Here is a 25000-nt window from a genome sequence, read left to right on the forward strand (position 1 = left end):
CAATAAAAATAATTAAATTATATAAAATATAATCTCTCTCTCTCTTAAGGCTCTTCATCTCCGTGGAGGAAAATCAGCGAAGCAATGGCGGCGGGCGGAGAATTTTCGATTTTATTTATTTTTATTTTATTTTTTTTACAATGTGAAATACTACCAATATTCTTTTTCTTTCCCTCTTCCTCCCCTTTCTTTTTAAAAAATGTTATTGACAGTCGAGTGGTGTAATTTGGAGCGACAGGCGGCCAACAGGGGCTACGTGCCGAGCGCCCCCGAAAGACCTCGCTGGTTCCCGGGGAGAGCGGGGCCGCGGCAGCTGAAGCCGCAGGGATCCACTCCGGGCTTTTTCATTCATCTGCTGCTGATTCCAAACACGGCCCGCTGTGGTACACACACACACACACACACACACACACACACACACACACACCCATCCATCCATCCATCTACCACTGCCATTAATAGCTGGGCTGTCCACCTAGTCGTCAATTGCCACAAATAATTCCCCAGAAATAATGTCACATATCGAATGTAATGTAATAATGTTATAAATTTTTTTTTTTTGATAAAAGTCCACTTTCTTGCCGCATAGAGGGACAACTTGTCATCCATTGTTTCACCCCTGAAATGGGACGTTGCGGCGCAGCTGCGTGAAGCCGCCAGCAGAGGGCTGCAGCTCCCCTGTGCAGCGTGGCGGCGGCAGCGCCGAGCGGCACGGTGAGTCTGCTGAATCGACGGCGGCGGAGGAGGCCCTGACACGCTCAGCATTCAGCGCTCGTTTTGTGACTCACACGCCGCACGGTTTAAAGTTAGATCGCGCCGGAAAAAGCGATTCATGCCGGAAGACGCCGCTGGAATTTTAATTTGTTGAATACTGCGTGCCCTTGTCATTTTCGCTTTACGTTCGCATATGAATATATCCCATCCAAACAAACTGTTGTCACCCTGAAAGAAGGAGACTTTTTTTTTTAACCCGCATCGACAATTTGAGTTTGGGTTTGGGCGAAGTGAGGATGTGAGACGGACCTGCTCGCAGGAGGATGACCTGGTCGTCGAGCGGCAGCTCAGAGAAATGGGGGATCCTCTTGGCCCACTCCACTAAGGTGAAGAGCTGCTTGTCTGCCGCCTGGCAGATGTTTGTCACTGGATCGTTGGGCTGAGGAAAGAGAAGGACACGCAAATGAAGAAAGAGCAATTATTCGGTTGAAAAAAGGGTTTATTAGTGTCACTCAAAGTTTGTGTGAACGTGATCTGCATCCTCTAGTATCTGCATTGTGGCATAATGAGCCTGGCGTTTCCCCCTCCTGATACAATATCTCCCTCATGGTAACACACATGCACGTCGTCGCCCTACGCCACATAGAGAAACACCCCGTCAAACACACACACACACTGACACACACCCACACACCCGCCTCTGAAAAATCTCTGCGGAGGAGAGAAAGTTGGAGGGGGAAAATAAACAGTGATTCTGCCGCAGCTCGAGGAGGAAATACCTGCAGAGAGCAGCTAGTAAAAAGAAATGACTTTCTCCGCGCCGGCCGTTTCCTTGGGGACCTTTTAGCCAACACACAAATCAGCCTTTTGGACGGCGAGCGGAGCTCAAGAGGCCCCTGTTGCACATCCACTGCAGAACAAGTGCTTTGCAGCTCAAGTGGGAGCTCATTACTGAGCTGGGCAGGGCCCCCATGCACACTGCACTATTCAGGAAACGTGCAAATGGTGTGATTTTGTAACTGTGGCTGCTGTAATGATCAAAAGAAAGCAGTCAAGCCAACGACAAGGAAGTGAGGATTGACTTGTTGTGGTATAACAGGCGACAAGTGTCTCTTGTGGCATATTAGGGGACCCCTGACTATTGAGGCATAGTTGGCAACCATTGACTCTTCTGACACAGTAGGGATAAGTGACTCTTGTCACCACTGAATCTTGTGGCAGAGAAGGGGTCAAGTGACTCCAATGGGATAATAGGCAACAAGTGACTCTTGTGCCATAGTAAGAGAGAAGTGACTCTTGTTGTACAATTGACTCTTGAAAATTAGAAGGTGACTATCGACCCTTGTGGCATAAACAAGTAGTGTACTAGGTAACAAGTGAGTAATAGGCGACAAGTGTCTCTTGTGGCATAAACAAGTAGTGTACTTGGTAACAAGTGAGTAATAGGCGACAAGTGTCTCTTGTGGCATAATAGAGTTAGTGCCCTGTGGCATAGTAGGTGACCCTTGACTCTTGTGGCATAGTAGGTGACCATTGACTCTTGTGGCATAGTAGGTGACCATTGACTCTTGTGGCATAGTAGGGACTAGTGAATCCTGTGGCATAGTAAGGACTAGTGAATCCTGTGGCAGAGTAGGGGACCATTCATTGTGGTGGCATAGCAAGAGATAAGTGACTCTTGTGGTACAAGTGACTCTTGTAAATTAGAAGGCGACTATAGACCCTTGTGGCATAAACAAGTGGTGTACTAGGTAACAAGTGAGTAATGGGCGACAAGTGTCTCTTGTGGCATATTATACAGTTAGTCAGACCAGCGGCATAGTAGACGACTAGTGAATCTCGTAGCACAGAAGACGACTTGTGACTCTTATGGAATAGTAGGCGACATGTGACTGGCAAAGTAGAGGACTAGTATCTCTTGTGGCATAGTAGACATCAAGTGACTCTTGTGACATACTGTAGTAGGCGACAAGTCACTCTTGAGACATAGTAGGCATCATGCACAAGTGACTCTCCTAAAGGATTTCCTAAAGGATATAGGTTCAGCATATAGCAGGAATATTAATCTGAACCAGTGAATCAAGAAAGCTGGAATCCATGATCCACCTACAGCTGATTATTATCATGTATATATTAAAAGAGGGAGTTAGGAAGCAAGGAAAGTAAATATATAACCTTGAGACAACAGTAGGGGAGACAATCACTCCTTCATCAATCACAAGGGAAATTCCACCACGGAGCAACCTTAGCCATGCATTTAACAGATTGAGGCTGAACTGGTTATTTCTCTGTGACAGCGCAGTCCGAACGGCTGGAAGGCGCAGGAGCAAATTGAGATATGCATCTAAACAAAGTAAAACTCTGCTCTTGATTGGCAATAACTACAGGAAGCTGGTGCGTGCACGGTAGTTAAGAGCCAAATCCCTGGACTCTGGGATGGTTGGGAGCTAGATTTATTCTGTAGCTAAGCACATTTTCTACTCCGGGAAGAGAGACCCGGGGGAGAATTCCTCTTTAATACTTGGAAATTTGTGCAAATTTTTTTGTATAATTCAGAATTTTTTTTTAATCTCAAATCATTAACCTTCCCCCCTGCAAAGTTTGACACGTAAGTGTCAAGTTTGACAAGAGTAATTTAAGAGTCACCGTGAACAAAATCACTTTAATAAAGTTACTTTAATAAAAGTATAATGACTTAAAATGACAATATATTAATTATTAAGATCTCTCTGCATTGAGGAGAATTCCTGCACATTTAATGTTTGGACAGGTAACATTTTACTATCACAAAGGCAAACTATACAACACAATTAACATTTTCTACACTTATTCGTCTTCTTTAGACATAATTTGTTATTGATGATTCTTTGGCCGTCTGTATTTGAAGCGGCAGTCAATAGGCAAACAAAAGCAGTCCTCAATTGCCCCGATACTTCAGATTCAAAGGGAATTTTCTGAATGTATTTTATTCCCACTGATCCAGAGGGAGTCTGTGAGCAGTGGTGGAATCTTAATGCAGCATGCCCATGACTTGCCCTAAAATGTAAATCCATCTGTGCAGAAAAAACATAAAAAAAACAAAACAAAAAAGAAACAACTTAAACAACAACATCAACAACAAAAAAAAAAACAGACTCGGCACCAAGACTGTCAATCACAGACGACTTATTTAACCCGGTCCCGAGGGTCCCGGATCATTTACGTGTACGTCTGTCAACAAAGAGTAAGAAAGGGAAAAAAAAACCGCATACGTCTTTGTGCATAATCTCTCTCTCTCTCTCAGAATCCCCCGGATTGAGAGGATCCAGGCGTGAATCGGGGGTCAACCCCGCCCCAACTTCCCTCGCGCCAAATCCCGGCGATCGATGGTGAGAGCTTCCAGGATCCGCACATCAACGGCCGCTCTCAGGAGAAGATCAGTTTAAAGATGAAGAGGAAGAAGAAGAAGAAGAAGAAGAGGAACTCCCCTCGCCTCAGACTCTCTACACCCGCTCCATCCCCCTCCGATCCTCCCTTCCACTCTTCCAGCGCTCCCTCCCTCCCCCGGGTGTGAAACTCACACCGACCGCAGAGACTATCAGAGACCGGCGCTTAAAATATGAAAAAGGTTGCCCAGACACAAAGCCTTTCCAAAAACACTGTTTTGAAAAGCGAAATTTATTATTATTATTACTTTTGTAACTTTTACTTTGGGGGTTGGGGGGGGGAGGGGGGGGGGGGGTTGAAAAGAAAACAGGCATCTTATAAATATTTTAGCATCTGATCTCCGTGGGAGCCGTGGACAGCAGCGCTATAGGAGGCGACAGTTGTTGTTGTTTCTTTTTGGTCCATTTCGTATTCCTCGCGAAACTACACTCATAACATAAACACATATTCGGGATAATTCATTCCAAAAGGGCAAGCCCCCCCCCCCCCACCCCCCTCCCCCCCCAAAACCAAAGGAAAACAAAGGGGGCTTCATTGAGCCGCCCCCTCAGAAGAATACAAGTCCCAGAGTTGTGGTTGAACATGGCGAGGCTCATGAATGTTGCATGGCTCTTCCTCGCTCTTCCTCGCCGTGTTTACACCGACCTGCTTCCTCCCGCTCGCTGCCGCCTGCAGAGATGACACACTGCGGATAGAATCCCCCGCTATCGAACTACTGTACAAACTGTACTTCAAGGCGGGGAGCAGGAATTTGTAGGAGGGGGTGAGTGGTTTGTGTTGTCGTATGACTTATGACCGTCCACATGCCTGTGTGGCTGTGATGGCCGGGCCATGACTCAAGGGTTGAAGCTAAAGTGCGATATGATGGATTACAGATTTGCCTTTATACAACACAAAGCTCTCTCTCTCTCTCTCTCTCTCTCTCTCTCTCTCTCTCTCTCTCTCTCTCTCTCTCTCTCTCTCTCTCTCTCTCTCTCTATATATATATATATATATATACATACACCAGTCAGCCACAACATTAAAACCACCACTGATAACACTAATATTGTGTAGCTCCCCCTGGTGCCACCAATACAGCTGTGACCGTGGAGGCACGGACTCCACTAGACCTCTGAAGGTGTCCTGTGGCATCTGGCACCAAGACGTTAGCAGCAGATCCTTTAAGTCCTGGAAGTTGTGCGTTGGGATCCCATGGAGCGTCCCACAGATGCTCCATGGGATCGGATCCTAACCCCACCCATCCACATGATGGGTGGGGTTAGGTTAGGAAGAAAACGTGATTCATCAGGCCAGGTCACCTTCTTCCATTGCTCCCTGGTCCAGTTCTGATGCTCACGTGTCCATTGTAGGTGCTTTCAGGGGTGGACAGGGGTCAGCCTGGACACTCTGAGCGCTGCCATACGCAGCAAGCTGCCATGCACCGTGTGTTCCACACCTTTCTATCATAGCAATATTCACTTTTTCACCAGTTTGTGCTACAGTAGCTCTTCTGTGGGATCGAACCAGACAGACTAGACTTCACTCCCTATGTGCATCAATGAGCCCATAGGCCCCTAAGACCCTGTCGCCGGTTCACCGGTCGTCCTTCCTTGGAGCACTTTTTGTAGGTAGTACCCACTGCATACTGGGAACACCCTACAAGAGCTGTGGTGTTGGAGATGCTCTGACCCAGTCGTCCAGCATCACAATGTGCTCCTTGTCAAAGTGGCTCAGATCCTTACGCTGCTTCAACACATCAACTTCAACAACTCACTCTTCACTTGCTGCCTCATATAATAATAATATTTAACACTATCTATATAATAATTATACATAACAGTATATATATAATAATAATATATAACACTATTTATGTTATAATAATATATCCCACCCCTTGACAGGTGCCATTGGAACCAGATGATCAATGTTATTCACTTCACCTGTTCACTTTAATGCTGTGGCTAATCAGTGTATAAACAAGGTTGTTCATTGAGTAATGGCAATTTGAGAAACCTGATTATGGATCCTCAAGGATTCCGTTGGCTATTATGTAGTAATAATTTATAATTTATATCCTACATGCTGATGGCAATTATTTATCCTGCGCAAAATGTTATCATAGAATAACAGTTTGAATATTACGTATGTGTTTTTATATATTTGGCTCTTTCCAATTTTTTTAATTTAATCGAATTTAAATAATACATTTGAAATTAATACATTTTTAATTGAACGGGCTTTTAATATTAATCGCCACTGCCAGCCTTTGCAAACTTGTGAAATTTTTACATCTGCGGTTGTAATCACACAATATACCCAATTTCGGGGAAACCGTTTTCACATCAACGCCAAGTTCAGATAAGAGTGCCGGCGAGCGCGGGTCGCCAGGTACGTCCGCCGAGGTGACCGTTCATGCCCGGCAACCCGCAAATCACTGGAAGCCGACAGTGGCGACGCCCAGCGGGCGGACCAACGGCGACGTCGCGCCAACAACTTGTTCGGCGCGGCGGAGCCGGGTTTTAATTATTACTCGGTGTTTTGCATTTGTGCGTATCCATATTTTCCCCGGCGGCGTGGGGGGGGGGGGGGGCGACCGGGGGACGCGCTCGCTGCATCTGTCAGCCCGGCTCCGAGAAGATATCTCACTCACCACAATACTGGCTGGCAGCCAAGCCAGCGCCGGGGGAGGGGAGGGGGTGGCGGGGCGGGGCTGGAACCAGCGAGCGAGGAAGAGGAGGGAGGGGAAGGTTCTCAGTCTCCATTTCGGGCTTTTATTTTTTTTATACATATATTTTTTTGGCAGGAACGCCGGCCGCGCACAGCGTCCCATCAAAGTTTCATTACGTTTGGAAGGGGGGCGGAGGGGAGGGGGCGGAGGGGAGGGGGCCAGACGAAAGATTTGCCTTTCAATTTTTCATTATCCCGCTCCAACCACACTGGAGCGGGAGCCGAGGCTCTCGCACGGATCGGCGTGGCAACGTTATTAATATTGGATGGAAATTAGCCAGTGTCCCGCATCTGAAGCGCGGGGGGAGAGCGACCGAGCGCCATCAACGCACGCACACACACACGCACACACACACACGCACACACACACGCACACACACACGCACACACACACACACACACACACACGCGCACAGGGATTAAGATCCGACGGAGATTTGTGCCCAAATATCTGACGGAAAAATTAACGTCAATTAGCGTCGGAGGGAGTGGAACCTTTTTTTTTTTTTTACATTTTCTTTTTCAACATTTTTCGAACCTTATTTATTTATTTATTTATTTATTTATTTATCTATTTATTTATCTATTTATTTATTTATTTATTTATCTATTTATTTATATACATTCGGGCTTTTTTTTTTTTTTTTTTTTTTATAGACCCTTTCTCGACTGCCCCTTTATCTTTAGAACCTTTTCGACCATTTTGCACCTGTTTAGTTTGACACCTTCGGGCCGTGGCCAGCGAATCCGCCGTCTCACTCCTTCACTTCACGTGGTGACCGGAGCGTGGAAGCATCTCTTTTGCGTTTTGGGCTTTTTTGTGCAGTTATTTTGCCAATTTTCTTTTTTTTCTTACCATGGATCCCCAGAAAGTAGGTGCTGAGAAGAAGAAGCGGAGGATGTCGACTGAATTAAGGCATGGATTCATAGAAAAAAAACAACCTGTTTATTTCTTTACATTCTCTTTTATTATGTTTTGTTATGTTTACATACAATATTTTTTATTTCTAAATACATTTTATTAAATTTAAAAACATGTAACAAAAAAAATTGGGGGGGGGCGGGCTGGAACGGATGAATGGCATTTCAATTAATTTTAATGAGGAAAACTGATTGGCTGTACGAGCAGAATGAATTACGAGCTCTGACACGGAACTAAATAAACTCGCAACTCAAAGTACAACTGTTTTTGGATAAATAGATAATATAATTTTTTTTTTAAATATTAAGTAAATGTTAATTAAGCCTCATAAAGACCTCACAAATTCAAATTAAATTCAAATTTAAGCATATTTAACGACTTTCTTAGGCTCATTAATATTCGTAAAAGCTGGATTTAACACATTTTAAGGACTTTTTAAGGACCCGATTTAAGGACGCCCTGGAGAGAGAGCGAGCGAGGGAGAGAGAGAGAGAGAGAGAGGGAGGGTGGGTAAGATGACAGAGATGGATGGACGAGCGGCGGAGGAGAGAACGCCCCGGCCACGGAGTGAGAGTGAAACGATGGCATGCCCCCCGCCCCCCCCCACCCCCCTCCTTGCGAGGAGCCCCCCCGTCTGGCGGGAGGCACATTACTAACGCCTGTTTAACCGCTGTTCTAGGTCACCATGAGATAAACACACTCCATTCAGCGCGGCCAGACCCATTAGACGGCGGCGGCCGGGCCATTCACGGCGCGCCCCGGGCCCCGTGATTAATAAGAGCACGGGGCAGTGCCTCCCAAAAGGAGGGACCTGGGAGGGGCGGGGCAGGAGGGAGGCTTTCTGGCACGTCCTCCCAAAACGGTGTCCTCACTTCAACTCGAAGAGGGACGGAAAAAAAAAAATAAATAAATAAAAAGACCTTAAAGCCTAACAGGATTATTTAGGATTCTCCATGTTTTTTTTTGGGGGGGGGGGGGGGACTGGAAATCCCAAATGATTCACCTATAGAGTGTCAGCACGCAGCGGTGGAAAGCGGCTGAAACTATAATCTCTACTTTATATTTACTATACTACATTCTAACATGGAGACTTTAGTTTAAATAGGATAAATATGATTTTTATAAATATATATAAAAAAACATATACTATACTATGAATAAAAGAGAGAGGGATGTATCAGAGAGCAATTTTATTCTTATTTCTTCCATATTTTTAAGACCTTTTTAGACCTTTTCTCGATCCATTTTTAGACAATTTGAAGAAATTTGAAGGTCATTTCAGGATTTATTTCTAAACCTTTATTGACGTTTTATGGGACCATTTAAGACCTTTTTTTTTTTACCTTTTTAGACCTTTTTTTTTTTACATTTTTTGATCATATTAAAACATCATTATTATTTTTTTTTACCTATTCTAGACCCTTTTAGAGCCTTTCTCAACATTTCAGTTGAAGTGAAACATTGAGGACGATGTCTGGACAAATCATCCGTCTCTTATCCACTCAGGTCAAAAAGCGTCTCTTTGCTCCCTTCCCCTCGTTTAGACGTTTTTCACTAAACTACTCAGTGCGCCGCCTGTTGCCACAGCAACCGTCTCTCTCCGTGAACGCATTTCGTATAAACAGCGTCGCGTCCTTATTAGCGGCGTTCTGCCCCCCCCCCCCGGCCCTTCTACTGTGCTGATCTACGGGACAATGAAACGGATCAAACCCCCCCCCAATAAAAAATCCACGCTGACCCTTTCACATCCGCCATCCAATAATATGAAGAGAAATTAAAAGCCCCTCATTTTCTCCAACGACGGAACGTCGTCGTTGGCATGTAGCTTCAACGGAAAGAAAGAGGGGAAAAAGAGAAGTTGAGGATGGAGGGGTGGTGGGATGGAGGAATAGAGGGGCGGATGGTTCGGGGGATGGAGGGACGGAGGGGCATGAAGGGGTGGAGGGACAGAGGGATGGAGGGGCGTAGAGATGGACTGGTGGAGGGGAAGAGGGGTGGAGCGGTGGAGGGACGGAGGGATGGATGGGCGGAGGGATGGAGGGGTGGAGGGATGGGGGAACAGAGGGATGGAGGGGCTGAGGTGCGGAGGAATGGAGGGGCGGAGGGATGGAGGGGCTGAGGGGCGGAGGGATGGAGGGGTGGAGGGATGGAGGGACGGAGGGGCTGAGGGATGGAGGGGTGGAGGGATGAAGGAGCAGAGGGATGGAGAGGCAGAGGGATGGAGGGGGAGAGGGATGGATGGGCGGAGGGATGGAGGGATGGATGGCCAGAGGGGCGGAGGGGCAGAGGGATGGAGGGCTCGGGGGATGGAGGAACAGAGCGATGGAGGGGCTGAGGTGCGGAGGGATGGAGGGACCGAGGGATGGAGGGGCGGCGGGATAGAGGGATGGAGGGATGGAGGGGCGGAGGTATGGAGGGGTGGAGGGGCGGAGGGATGGATGGGCGGAAGGACGGAGGGGTGGAGGGATAGAGGGGTGGAGGGGTGGAGGGATGGAGGGGCGGAGGGGTGGAGGGGTGGAGGGGGTGGAGGGATGGAGGGGTGGAGGGGTGGAGGGGTGGAGGGAGGTGTGTGGAGGACATAATGGAACAAGACTCCGCTCCTGTATCAGCAGCTCATTAATGGAGGATTATCTTGCACCAACGACAAAGGAAGCTGAGGATTAACACGTGATGTTTTTAACATGGGCACCGGCCCCTGCTCACAGCGCCCCCTGGCGGCCCAGCCTGTCTCTCTCCATCCCTCTGTCCCTCCATCTCTCTGTCCTTCCATCTCTCCGTCCCTCCATCTTCTTTCCACCCCTCTGTATCTCCACCCCTTTGTCTCTCCATCCCTCCCATCTCTCTCCATCTCTCTATCCCTCCCCTCGCTCCATCCCTCTGTCTCTCCGTCCCTCCATCCCTCTGTCTCTCTATCTCTCCACCCCCTCCATCCCTCCCATCTCACCATCCCCTCCGTCTCTCCATCCCTTCCTCGCTCCATCCCTCCGTCTCTCTGTCCCTCCATCCCTCCCATCTCTCCATCTCTCCCTCGCTCCATCCCTCCGTCCCTCCATCCCTCTGTCTCTCTATCTCTTCCACCCCCTCCATCCCCCTCCGTCTCTCCATCCCTCCGTTCTCTCCATCCCTCCCTCGCTCCATCCCTCCCTCGCTCCATCCCTCCATCTCTCCCCCATGAGAAGTCAGGGAGCCCAAACACACTGAGTGCATTAGCGTTTGGGAGACGCCAGCGACTCATCCCCCCCCCCCTCCCCCCCCTCGCCAACCAAAATAGCTGGGTTTACAGTTTTCAATATTTCCAACTCATCGCTCCTCTCCCTCCCCCCCTGAAGTGGAGGAACCCGGGGTGGTCTCACCCCTCTCTCACCACCTCCCTCCTTCCGTCGCTCTCTCACCCTCTCCCTAGTTGATCTTGCCCCGCTCGCTCACAACCCTCTCTCTCGCCTCCTAATTCCCTCCTCCCCCGCTCCCCCCGCTCCCTCCTCTCTCACCCAAACCCCCTCCCCTCTCCCTCCCCCCCTCCCTCCCCCCTTTCTGTCCCATTTTGACTCTCCCTCCCCCTCTCTCCCCTCCATTCACTCCCTCAATTCCTAATTCACTCACTCCCTCATTTCCTCTCTCTCTCTCTCCTCCTCCCCCCTTGAGTCACGCAATCCCTTCCTCCTTCCTCCCCTCACTTCCTAACTCACTCGTTCCCTCATTAGCTCACTCTCTCCCTCCCCCCTCCCTCCTTTCCTAATTCCCTCATTACCTCACACACTAGCCCCCCCCCCACTTTCTCCCTAACTCCAACCCTCCCTCCCCCCTTTCTGTCCATTTTCGACTCTTTCTCCCCCTCTCCCCTATTGTTTACCTCACCCTCTCTCACCCAACCCTCACTCCTTCCATCACTTCCTAACTCACTCGGTCCCTCATTACCTCACCCCCTCCAACCCTCCCTCCCCCCTTCTGTCCCCTTTTGCCTTCCCCTCCCCAATTCACTCCCTCTCTCACCCACCCCCCCCTATTTCTGCCCCCTCTGGCCCTCCCTCGCCCCTCTCTCTCCTTCATTCACTCCCTCCTTTCCTATCTCCCTCCCTCTCTCGCCCAACCCTGCCTCCTTCCCTCCCTCCCTCATTTCCCAACTAACTCATTCCCTCATTACCTCACTCCCTCAATCCAACCTTCCCTCCCCCCTTTCTGTCCTTTTTTTTTGGCTCCCCCCCCATCTCCCCCGGCAGGCTCCTGCGAGGCCCCTCTGTTTCTCCTGTTCCAGCAGAATTCCTGAGAAAGCCGGGGCTTTGTGCGCTGCTTTCAGGAACAGTCGGCTCCGCTGCATTATTCATGTGTTCGCCGCCGCCCGCGGCTCCGCGCCCGCCACCGAGCGGAGACGAGCTGATTGGCCGGGGGATGCAAGGTGAACAGGTGAACCGGCACCCTAGACAAATACACACCGGCCACCTCCGACGGGGCGCGAAGGGGAAGGGAGGGAAAGGCGGAGGGGTGGGGGGGGTGGGGTGGAGAATTCCCACACGAGGACCGGCCAGAAGGGGGCAGGGCGTGGCAAAGACCTAATGCGAGCTCACTGCAAAGGGGGAAAACCAGGCAGGCGCCGCGAGGACCCAACGCCATTCGGGCCTTTTAGCCCAAGCAGGCTAAGTGTACCCATTACGCACCTTGCTGGTTTGGTTCCATAAGGAAACGGGGTAAAATAAAATTGAAACTACATCTCAAGTAAATGTACTTAAAGTACTAAAAGTCAACATACTTGTCATATCCAGTGTCTTGATACAACAGAGTCTATCATACTTCGCAAAGTTCTACTGGAGCTTGTTTTCTACGGATGATGCAGATCTAGGATTCACATGTGGCGGCGTCAAAGCCAAAGCTCTCCCAAGTACGAGTAATTGGAAAATGGAATAAAAAACACTTAAGTACGGGAACAAAGTACTTGTAATCCATTACTTTGCACCCCTGCAGCTGCGCACATCCGGGCCAGTGCTGGTCCCTGGTGCTCAGTGGGGCCTGCAGGGGCGACGGAGGCGTCAGGGAGGGGAACGATGCGTCGCAAACTCATCTTCGAAATGACTCGAGGGGCCCGGACTCACTCCGGTTCGACGGATTAAATTCCTCAGTCCGCAAACCGAACACAATCAGCTCGCCTCTGTCGTTCGGGAAGTCCTCCCTCGCTGACCCACCGACCGCCCACCGCAATCGTATGGAAAGAGAAGATCGGGGACAACGGAACGGAACGACTCATTTCACCGAGCGCCCCGCGGAGAACTGACTGCTCTTTTTCTCGGAACCGAAAAGAGCGGAACCCCCCGCTGCGACGCGGCGTCGCCGCTCTTTGAGTGAAACTCGCTCTGCCGTTGGAGACATTTTCATGAAAAACATTTGAGTTACGGGACGAATGTCCTTCCCCATGACGATCTGACTGGCTGCATGCGTGGGTGCAAAATTCCCGCCAAAGTGAAGCAAATTACGGGATAGAATGTCAACCCCACCCGTTCCCAATGTACTCCTGCCGCGTGTGTACACGGCTCCAGCATGTGCCTCCGCTGACTACACTTTGTAAACCGATACTGTTGGAGGCTTGGCCCGAGCGACAGAAAACACATATTTATATCCACAGCAGCCTTCATATTTCATGTTCCCCCCCCAAGAACTCACCGAGTTGGACGGCACGCCGAGGCTGCTCTCGATGTAGGTCTCGGTCTTGGGCTCCACCGCCTGCTCCGCCTCCAGGATCTTCTCCACCGGCATGTCCTCGTTGGCGCTGCTGGTGGACTCCACCTCGTTGTCGTTGCGGTCCTTGGCTCGCTGGCGCTCCTCCTGAACGGCTGCATGTAACAAAACTGGTTTCGGTCACTACTGCTGCTTACCAAGCGTCACGACCGGCTTCATGGGCCGAGCTCGCGTCGACGAAACCCGTCTCCACGCGGCGGGGAGATGGTGTCGTGGTTTTTTTTGGGGGGGCGGCGTACAAAAAACACCGGGGGTCAGGGAACGTCAGGATCCAGGGGACTTATAAACAGTGACATAAATGACCAAGTCCTTTGGGAGGGATTTGAATTGCACCGTCAAGTCAAGTCCAGAAGAGTTGGGATTTGTTCCGATTTTCTTTTGGGGGTGGGGGGCGGGTTTTAGGTTTTGGATTTTTAGGCTTGTTTGTTTGGAATGTTTTCACCAAGACAAATGCCTTGTAGTATGAAAATGTACATGTCCCAAATGAACGGATTCGGATTTTGATTCCGATTTATAGAGGCGTATCTGATCTAATTAAGAAACATTTTAAAAAATCTGGAAAACGTATTATTTATTTATTTATTTATTTATTTATTTATTTATTTATATTTATAATTATAATTATTATTATTATAATTATAATTTTAATAATAATAATAATAATTATTATTATTATTATTATTTATTATTATTCTTTTTTTTTCATGGATCTGCTGCATCGTAAAAAAAAAATCCACTCTAGGAATGTCGGCTTATGTGCACTGGAAACCTCCCAAAGCGGACGATTCCTGCTGCTGCTCCTCCACACAGCGGTTTGGGAGGCACAGGAAAATCACTGATTCACTCTCAAACCCACTTTCATTTGGTGTTTACACTCGACTCCAGCCCCAGTGCCCTGGTTGTAGATTTATAAAATCTAAATGAATTCATATGCATTGGGAAAAACACCCACACACACACACACACACACACACACACACACACACACACACACACACACACACACACACACCCACACACCCTTCACTTGTGTGCAGCGTGTACAAACTTAATAGTGGATTGAACTGTGTTTGTGGCTGATGTCCCGAAAAACAACAACAACCCATCCGAGAGAGAGAGGGAGAGAGAGAGAGAGGGGGAGAGCGAGGGGGAGAGAAGAGAGAAAGACTGAGAGACTGAGAGAGAGAGAGGGTGAGAGAGGGAAAGAGGGAGGGGGAGAGAGACAGAGAGAGAGAGCGAGAGAGGGGGGAGAGTGAGAGAGAGAGGGAGAGAGAGAGAGGGAGAGAGAGAGGCGGAGAGCGAGGGGGAGAGAAGAGAGAAAGACTGAGAGACTGAGAGAGAGAGAGAGAGAGAGCGAGAGAAGAGAGAAAGACTGAGAGACTGAGAGAGAGAGAGAGAGAGAGAGAGAGAGAAGAGAGAAAGACTGAGAGACTGAGAGAGAGAGAGAGAGAAAGAGGGAGGGGGAGAGAAGGGGGGGGGAGAAAGACAGAGAGAGAGAGAGGGCGAGAGAGAGAGGGCGAGAGAGAGGGAGTTGAGTCATCCATAATGGCTTGAGTGGGGATGGACGTTCTAATCATTTAAAACCTTTTACACCGTACATTACACACAACAAAGAGGAGCAGAGAGAGGGGCCTTCGAGGACGCACCCTCACAGCCCTCCCCCAAACAATAACACACACACAAACAAACAAAAACATTCTTGTTGTTATTTTCTGACTGAGCTTGGACTGAACAGTCCTTCTTCCTTGTAAATAAATATCTGGCGGCGGCCCCCGCCAGCCAGGCCGTCCGATGGGCCGACCGGCCGCCTGACGCCGCGGCACTCTGTCGCCGAGGCAACGGAGATCCACGCAGCCGTCCTCCCTGAAGAGGGGCTGCGGGGGCTGCGGGGGCTGCGGGGGGCTGTGTGGGCGCTTTGTTTTGCTGTTACCTTTTTCCGAAAAGCTGCACGCACTAATAGCAGCCGCAGAAAAATACTTATTTAATCTGGACATTACGTCCCGCTCCGCTTCAGTTGAAGTATTATTATATTTGCGGTCATAATTATATATCATTATTGTTGTTGTTGTCGTGTTTTTTTCTTTTTCTTTTATTTTCTTTCTTATTATTAATATTAGCGATATAACCATTGTTCTTACTACTACTACTATGATTGTTATTATTATTATTATTATTATTGTCATTAATATTATCATTATTACCATTAGTACAATTATCCTTATTGTTATCATTATAATTGCTGTTATTATAATAATAATTATTATTTTTAATACTACACCATCTCACGAGATTATAGATATATTATACATAATGGCACTTAATTACTGTCACGCATGTTATTGATCAACATTGTTGTTACGTACTATTTGCACCTTTAGCGTCGTGCCACCTGTCCACATTGGGTTCTGTTTATATGCATACATATATTAAATCATAATTAAATTAAATTATTTTTTATCAAATTTTTTGACTTACACTGTTCCATCAACTAACGCTGTTGTAACACCTGAAGTGTTGTATACCATATCATATCATATCATATCATATCATATCATATCATATCATATCTTAAATGATCTTATGCAATTTGATCTTAATTTGCTTGATTTTATTAAATATTTATTTTAAGTTAGATTATCTTTATATCTTATATCTTAACTTAACTTAACTCATGATAACTTACCAAATTTTATCTGAATTTGTTTTGTTTTATTTTTTTTATTTGAACGTATCTTAATCTTTTGAATGGATCCATTTCATGTCATATGTTACATCATCACAGAAGAGCTTCACTTCGATGCCACAGATCAATCCCAAACCACGTTTTCTCCCCCACGACCGCCCCATTTCAGCGCTCAGGCAAAAAGAAAAAGAAAAAAGAAAAAAGAAAAGCGTTTTCCCTTTTTACAGAGGAAAGTGTGGTGGTTTTGTTTTTGTTTTGGGGGGGAAATCATTGTTTTTCCCCCCGAAACAACCACAACAAACAACAGAAAAAAAAAAAGAAGAAAACCGGGAGCTCTGTCATATTGTGATTGTTCAGTATTCCAGGCGAATAACATGATTAGCAACAAAACTCTAGTGTGTGTGTGTGTGTGTGTGTGTGTGTGTGTGTGTTTGTTTGAGTGTGTGTGTGCGTAAGTGTTTTTGTGTGTGAGTGCGTGTCCGTGTTTCTGGGTGTGTTTGAGTGTGTGTCTGTGTTTGAGTGTGTGTGTTTGTGTGCGCGCGAGTGTATTTGTGTGTGAGTGTGTGTCTGTGTGTGTTTCTGTGTGCGTCTGTGTGACGGTGTGTGTGAGTGCGTGTGTGTGTTTGTGAGTTTCTGTGTGTGTGTGTGTAAGTGAGTTTTTCTGTGTGTGTGTGTGTGTGTGTGTGTGTGAGTGCGTGTGTGTGTTTGTGAGTTTTTCTGTGTGTGTGTGAGTGAGTTTTTCTGTGTGTGTGTGTGTGTGTGTGTGTGTGTGTGTGAGAGTGTGTGAGTGTTTGTGTGCGTGTGTGTATCTGTGTGTGTGTGTGTGTTTCTGTGTGTGTGTGTGTGTGTCTGTGTGTTTCTGTGTGTGTCTGTGTGTGTGTGTGTGTGTGTGTGTGTGTGTCTGTGTGTTTCTGTGTGTGTGTGTGTGTGTGTGTGTGTGTGTGTGTGTCTGTGTGTGCATGTGGTTTTTAGTGCGGGGTTCTGGGAAGGAAGGGGGGGATAGCGGGGAAGAGAGAGCGAGAGAGAGAGAGAGAGAGAGACAGAGCGAGCGAGCCAGCGAGCGAGGGGCCCCGCGTTGGACTGGAGGAGCTGCCGTCTGGCGGGTGGAGGTCAGCCCAAGGGTAGAATAGTTGCGCTGGAGTCAGCGAGAGGTGAGGAGGGCTGAAATCATGTTAGCTTTATTTACAACCACCATCCCCCCTTTTCCCTCCCTCCCTCTCTCTCTCTCTCTCTCCTTCTTCTCCTCCGACTTGGGGAGCATAAATTCATTTAATCCTGTTTTTCTGTGGATTCGCTTAGCCTGTCGGGCTACCGCCGCCTTGTTCTCTCTCTCTCTCTCTCTCTCTCTCTCTCTCTCTCTCTCTCTCGCTCCTCCGTCTCTCGTGCTCTTCACCCCGGGGGAGGAGGGGGGAGGCGGGGGAGGCTCAGCGCTAGGGAGCACCGGGGGCTGAGGTGAAAGGGAGGCAGTAAATGAAAATATCCTTGAATGGAGAACGGAGCCGAGCAATGATATATAGAAATAAAAGCAGGCGCAGGGGGCAAGGTGCGGTCGAGACAAATTGGTCTCGGAAAGAGCCCCGCCCCCGTCACACGGGCGTGTATACGCACACCCAATAACTTATCCTGCGCATAGAATCGCATTTGTACATGCTGTATATACTTTGTTTTATAAATGTCACTACTTTAACTATACTTAATATACTTAACTTTTTCTTCAATTTCTATTATTATTTTTTTGTTTGTATTTTTTACTTAATTATTTTATTCTATTATATTATATTATAATATATTATCATTATTTCTATTTTTTCAGTCTGTTTATTTTTTTTAATGCTGTTCGGCAATTTTTGTTTGTATTTTTTACTTTTTTATTTTTTTATTCTATAATATTTCATTATTATTTGTATTTTTTCGGACTGTTAAGATTTTATTAATGCTGTTTGGCAATTTATATTTTTATATTTACTTTACTTTTTTATTATTATTATTATTATTTCTGTTATTTTTTTCAGATTGTTGTGTTTTTTTATGCTATTTGGCTATTTGTATTACGATTTTTATATTTAATGATTATTTTATTAGTATATTTTTCATTTTATTCGTATCTTTTTCATTTATTCTTTTTTTTTCAGCCAATCATCTGTATGGAAAGGCACCAGACCTCACCAGTACAAACGCCTCGTACAGGTAAACGGCAACCCGGCGGAACAGAGTCATTCTGATTTCAATTTCTTTTTACCGTTCTTTGGTAGACACCAGCGCAGGAAGACACACACATACACATTTGCACGCGCGCACTAATGATAACCGCGACGCCACAGCCAAAACGCAGAAAAAAAGCGGTGTTTAAACGGTGCTTCTGGCCTGGCGTTCTATGGTTGAGTTTAAATTCTGGTGGTTTTATATCACACTCTGGTTCAGTGCCAGTCAGCGATTCAGCGGATGTGTGAACGGCCTCCCGGAGGTGCTAAGAGTTCTAATATTCTTAACCGCAATGAAGTGTTAAAATTCACACCTCGCCGGCCCTTCCCTCTCCACACACCTCCGTCCACTCTCCTCTCTTTTTCCATTACGGAACACGTGTGACACGTGGAACTGGAGCGCCGCCGCGCTGACCGCTCGCTCCCGTCCAACTCATGGTTGGACGCCAATCAGGTCCTCAGAGTCGGCCGGGAGCAAAAGCCCGGAGAAGGCGACGGGAGAATCGCACAAAGACGCTTGTGTCCTCACCCGACGCCTTCAGCGGGGAGCCGACCCGGCGCTGAGCGATTGCGTTGTCGACGGGGCGTTGGGAAAGTTCCGCAAGTTCTACAAGTCGTCTTTGTTGACGGAGGAATAAAAAGCAGATGAGAGTTTTTTAAGAAGCCGGGAATGTGCTCCCGATACGTAGGAACGCCGGTCTTTTTCCACTGGAGGAACTTACTCTAGCTGTGAGGGTGGCTCCAATCGGGCTCAGGGTTTCTGCAGGTTTCCCTTTTTAAGGCCTAAAATCCAGATTATTGGATTTTAGACCTTTTAAGACCTTTTAAGGACCCGGGGAAACCCTGTGGGCGGTCCCTGGTCCCTAAAAGGTCCCTGCAAGTGAGGTGGTACTTTTCAGGGCAAAGATAGTAGATAGTTCACCCTCACCCTCGTCACTCTCTTACCCGTGTCGCGCAATGATGACGCAGTGGCGCAATGACCATCCTCTCTGACCAATCAGTAGTCTGCAGTGTTTGCCCCTGTCCTTTTGGTATCGCCTTGGCTCGCTTGGAACCGCGACGGAGGCGGTACCAAAATAAGTTTCAGGTGTCGGGTACTATCCACAACCTTTGCCCGACGGAAAAGCAAAAAAGGCGCATAGAGTCGTGTCGAGTTGAGCCGGTACCATGCGGTGAAAAGATCGCCAGGCCCGTTGAGCCCCCCATTTCACAAGGTTCCGGGTCTAAATAGTTCCTTGTTTAGTTCCTGTACATTGGTGGAAAAGCGGCTTCATTTACCTCCGGCCCATTCGGAGGATAATATGTGGGTGTGTGGCAATAAATGACAGTCATCAGATATTTGTTAATATTTAAGGGTTGAAAATTAGTTGCTGAGTTGAGTGATAACTTCATCAAATACTTACCACTGACCAAAGACGGAATCCAAACTTAGTTTACTTCTTCTTTTTTTCGGCTGCTCCCGCTAGGGGTCGCCACAAACTCAGGGGTTAGGGGTCGCCAAACTTAGTTTACTATATACCATATTTCCCCAAATAGTGACCGGGGCCTTTATTTACCTCAGCTGCAGAGGGTACCAGGCCTTCATTGGAAGCAGGCTTATATTAGAGGCAGGCTTTTAAATCTAACTCCCTCCATTTAATAAGTATATTTGATCATATTTTAGTATGAATTTTAAATCAAACTTCCGTCTGGGTGCCAGGCCATGCAAACAAATGTATGGTGAAAAAAGAGAGAGAGCTAGTAGTTTTCTAGTAGTAGTAGAACAGGTCGTTTTCAGAGTTTGCCCTGAACGCAGCACTTCCTGCTCGGAGCGCTGGAGAGTGAGAGCGCTCAGGGCGGGGCATTTGCCCCAAGAAGCGATCTGCGGTCTGCTACGTGAGAGTAGGAAATGGAGTAAATTAAATACATCTGCAATAAAAACACACTGTTTTTATTTGCTTTGTTTGGGGGTGGAGCTCCGCACTAGAAGCGACTGTAAGAGATTGTAAGAGATTTTTCTCTTACAGTCACCTACTCAGTGATCTTTGGCTCGTTTAGATGTGTGATTTGAAAACAAAACCGTACTTTCTATCCAATATAGACGCCATTATTATACAGTATTAGCACGAGAATGGAAATACTGCTCTAGTTCATAATTCGATGGTGAACTACACCTTCTTTATGTTCATAACGCAACTTGTACGTCCCCAAAGTAGTATTTCTCAGGATGAACGTCATTTTTTGACCCGGTGGTTGGTCCTTTGGCTTGGGGACAGGGTGGATAAGCGGCCCATTATCCTCAAAGGCATGTGCTGTACCTTCTCTCTTCATGCCCATGGCCAGACACTTCTGGTAGCGGCAGTACTGGCAGCGGTTCCTCTGGCGCTTGTCGATGATGCAGTCTTTGCTGTCGCGGCAGGTGTAGGTCAGGTCTTTGCGCACCGTCCTCTTGAAGAAGCCTTTGCAGCCTTCGCAGCTGTACACGCCGTAGTGTTTACCTGCGGGCGGAGAAGGTGGAGGGGACGGAGGGGACGGAGAGGACGGGGGTCAGGATCGGAGTCACTGTGAGGAAGGTGCTAACGCCATCAGCTGTCCAACACTAGGGTTACTTTCAAACGCCTGCCAGGCCGTTGGAAAGGAGTCCATCTCGGGCTTTTGTTAACACTTTGTCACGTTTATATATAGGCAAAGAATATATATATATATTTACCCTATACAAACCATATATATAAATATATATATATATATATATATATATATATATACACACACCATGTAAAGACATAAATATGGGAACTTTTTAAATGTATTTTATTCAATTGATTTATTATTTGATTATTGTCTGAGATCTGAAATGAATTAAGTTGTATAAAATGTTATATATACAGGTACATTAAATAAACTGTCACGCCACATTCTGTACATCTGAGATATCTATGCATTTGATTCACACAAATACATACTGTATATACAGTAGGTAACAGGTAACAGGCATATATAAAACATTTTATATGAAAACATTTATGAAAATTTAAACAAAAGCAAAAACTGTTAGTAGATACATGCTTCAAAATTATTTTCATCTTTGTAATGTGCTGAGCGTATAATAATAATAATAACAATAATAATATGATTATAACAAATAAATGTTCATTTCATTAAATGGACTGATTTGGTAAAAGTACTTCAACACTGATTGGATTGAATTGATAAAGTGAGTAAATTGAGTTCATCTTCTTGAATCATTATTATTTTTATTATTATTTTTATTATTTTTCAACAGGAATACCAAGAGACAAAAGATGTACATGCCCCCTCATTTTAGGGTTAGGGTTAAGTCTTCACCGACCACCGTTTTGACTTCAGCTCTCCAAGAAGCTGGTGAAACCAAGCACAGCATGGGGTAAACCATGAGCAAAATTCAGCTTACGGAACGTATGGAATGTGGATATCTTGCTCCGACACCTGAGCCATTTACGACCGTAATCTTAAATGGATCACGCATTAGGTGCGGACAAGGAACCGATAAAAACCTGCGCCAGCAGAAGGCAGAGGCTATAAACAACATTTACACTGACGGAGGAAATGGAAGGGGGGGACGGTGGATGTTGTCGCCGTCTGATCCAGTGCACCGCCACCGGTAACGTAGTGCTGGAAGGTAACAGTTGGTTACCGTGGCGATAGTAGGTGCAGCTCGGAGCCACGACGTCCCGACCACCACGAGCACATTCATTTCATTCCTTGTCAAAATCGAACGGACCCCACCTTCACACATCGGAGAAAGCCACCGGAGAGGAGCCGGGGAGGTGTGAAGTGAGGCTCTGGGGTTGGAACGCTAAGAAATGGCACCGGCTTTGGCAAAGTGTTTGGCAGAGTATATGTTATGAGTGTAGGTCCAACGAGGCACATTAAATAAAAGGGGTTAAGGCCGTGTTTGCCGTGTGTGTGCCGTGAAATGTTTTAAATTCTATCTAAATAATGCAAACCAGCTCTTGTGTAGCAAGATCGAAATTGCAAGGCTGCCCTAATCAATCAAATTCAGCAGTTTCGTCTAGAACAGCAGCTCTACAAGTTTCACCCTGAAAGCGAGAACTGAGGAAAGGTTCTTTTTTGAGATTCGGCTCTTGACGAGTCGCTCTGTAAAAGGAGCCGTGCCATTTTCCGACTCCTTCGTCGCTCGGTCGGGTTCAGTCGGCGTAACGCGCGGTGAGCGAGGGAGGACTTCCTGAACCATCAACCAGAGCCAAAAGAGTCGGTTCCGCTCTGAGTTGTGAATGGAATTCTCACAAGAATCAGTTAATTCTGTCACAGTTATTTATTTTGGTGGAAGGCAAAGAGTAAATCAGCCACATCCAATATCGATTATGGCAAATAACTTGACTTTGTTTTTTAAATGTATTTAGTCAAATGTTGTGAGCAGTGCCTGAAGTGGAAATATATGTGTCGGGGGCCGGCCCACTTTGAGCAATGATTGTGAGTCAATCAAGATTCACTCTATTGTTGGAGTGACTCCAGACCACTCAGTCACGTGAAAGATTTGTTGGCTACGGACGAACTGTTTCCTGTGTCCTGCAGCACTAACTATTAGCCAGCCATAATAATTCAATTATGTTCAGTTCCACGTGTTTTGTGACGTGTTTTGTGCCGTTTCCAGCGGTTAACAGGATATCGGTTTAGTGCATTGGGATTGTTTAATTGGAAAAAGTGTGCCATGGCAGAAACAACAAGGTTGGAAAAAAGCGAGTTAATGGTTCTTTCGGACTCGTTTTACACAAGACTTTGAGCTGATGTGATTGTGATTTTATTCTCACCTGAGGAGCGGTCGCCGCAAATGGCACAGATGTGTTTGGTGAGGGACAGCGGCGTGCCCGAAGGCTGGGCGGGCACCTTCATCACGCCGTTGAGGCCGAGCGGGGGCTTGATGTCCTCCGTGCTGCTGACCGAGTTCATGGGGGAGTTCAGCTGGAACATCAGCACACACAAACACACACAGACATGTCATAACGCACGTCTGTGGATGAAGACCCCAAAAAGCAACAAGTCAAGAAAAACAACAAACAACTTGAAATACAACCAATAACTCCAAAACAACCAATAACTCAAAAACGGCAAATAACTCCCAAAAACAACCAACTCCAAAATCAACCAATAACTCCAAAATCAACCAATAACACAAAAAAAACCAACAACTTAAAAACAACCAACAACTTCAAAACAACCAGCAACTTCAAAACAACCAACAACTCAAAAAACAACCAACAACTTCAAAACAACCAGCAACTACATTTCATTGATCAGACGCTTTTATCCAAAGCGACTTACAATTATTCAAACAGCGACGGACGCAGTCATCAGGAGCAATGAGGGGTTAAGTGTCTTGCTCAAGGACACTACAGCATGCTAGCAGGAGGAGCCTGGGATCGAAACAGCAACCTTTAGATCACTAGACCACCAGCTCTACCTCCTGAGATACCATCCCCTCAACAACCAACAACTTAAAAACAACCAACAACTTAAAAACAACCAACAACTTAAAAACAACCAACAACTTAAAAACAACCAGCAACTTAAAAACAACCAATAACTTAAAAACAACCAACAACTTAAAAACAACCAGCAACTTAAAAACAACCAACAACTTAAAAACAACCAACAACTTAAAAACAACCAGCAACTTAAAAACAACCAATAACTTAAAAACAACCAACAACTTCAAAACAACCAGCAACTTAAAAACAACCAACAACTTAAAAACAACCAGCAACTTAAAAACAGCCAGCAACTTAAAAACAACCAGCAACTTAAAAACAACCAGCAACTTAAAAACAGCCAGCAACTTAAAAACAGCCAGCAACTTAAAAACAACCAGCAACTTAAAAACAACCAACAACTTAAAAACAACCGACAACTTAAAAACAACCAGCAACTTAAAAACAACCAACAACTTAAAAACAACCAGCAACTTAAAAACAACCAGCAACTTAAAAACAACCAGCAACTTAAAAACAGCCAGCAACTTAAAAACAGCCAGCAACTTAAAAACAACCAGCAACTTAAAAACAGCCAGCAACTTAAAAACAACCAACAACTTAAAAACAACCGACAACTTAAAAACAACCAGCAACTTAAAAACAACCAACAACTTAAAAACAACCAGCAACTTAAAAACAACCAGCAACTTAAAAACAACCAACAACTTAAAAACAACCAGCAACTTAAAAACAGCCAGCAACTTAAAAACAACCAGCAACTTAAAAACAGCCAGCAACTTAAAAACAACCAGCAACTTAAAAACAGCCAGCAACTTAAAAACAACCAGCAACTTAAAAACAGCCGCTCTGGTGAGGATGTGGGAATGAGTGGAAACTATCATGGACTGGTAAACCACTGGTTGGATGGATCCTGGAACATTACAACACCCGCCCGTCTGCTACCACACAGCAGCTACGTCAGGTGAAGGCTGAGGACCGAACCAAACCCAAGCTGCTTGCTGGGAGCAGCTCCTTTCAAATGACCTTTTAGGCAACTTCCAGTTCCATCTTTCATCTGATCACCACTATTGGTGTACAACTTACGGATAAGATTCCGGATAGGATTCTATATATATATACATGTATAGTATATATACTTATATACATA

The 25000-nt window shown here is 46.2% G+C and overlaps 1 protein-coding gene across 1 annotated transcript in view; it reads right to left on the bottom strand.

Annotated features, from left to right (window-relative positions):
- rxraa (retinoid X receptor, alpha a) overlaps positions 1 to 25000 on the bottom strand; it is a gene marked incomplete at its 3' end in the record, with an annotated part of 145912 nt that overhangs the window by 6922 nt on the left and 113990 nt on the right. The window contains exons 4-7 of the mRNA XM_080018195.1: positions 23173 to 23323; positions 20680 to 20859; positions 13424 to 13593; positions 1024 to 1153 (exon numbers count right to left, since the gene is read on the bottom strand). Coding sequence (XP_079874321.1) covers positions 1024 to 1153; positions 13424 to 13593; positions 20680 to 20859; positions 23173 to 23323 — 631 coding nt within the window. The remainder of the gene's footprint in view (positions 1 to 1023; positions 1154 to 13423; positions 13594 to 20679; positions 20860 to 23172; positions 23324 to 25000) is intronic.

This window comes from Zeus faber (assembly GCF_960531495.2).
Source record: "Zeus faber genome assembly, chromosome: 17".
Classification (NCBI taxonomy): domain Eukaryota; kingdom Metazoa; phylum Chordata; class Actinopteri; order Zeiformes; family Zeidae; genus Zeus; species Zeus faber.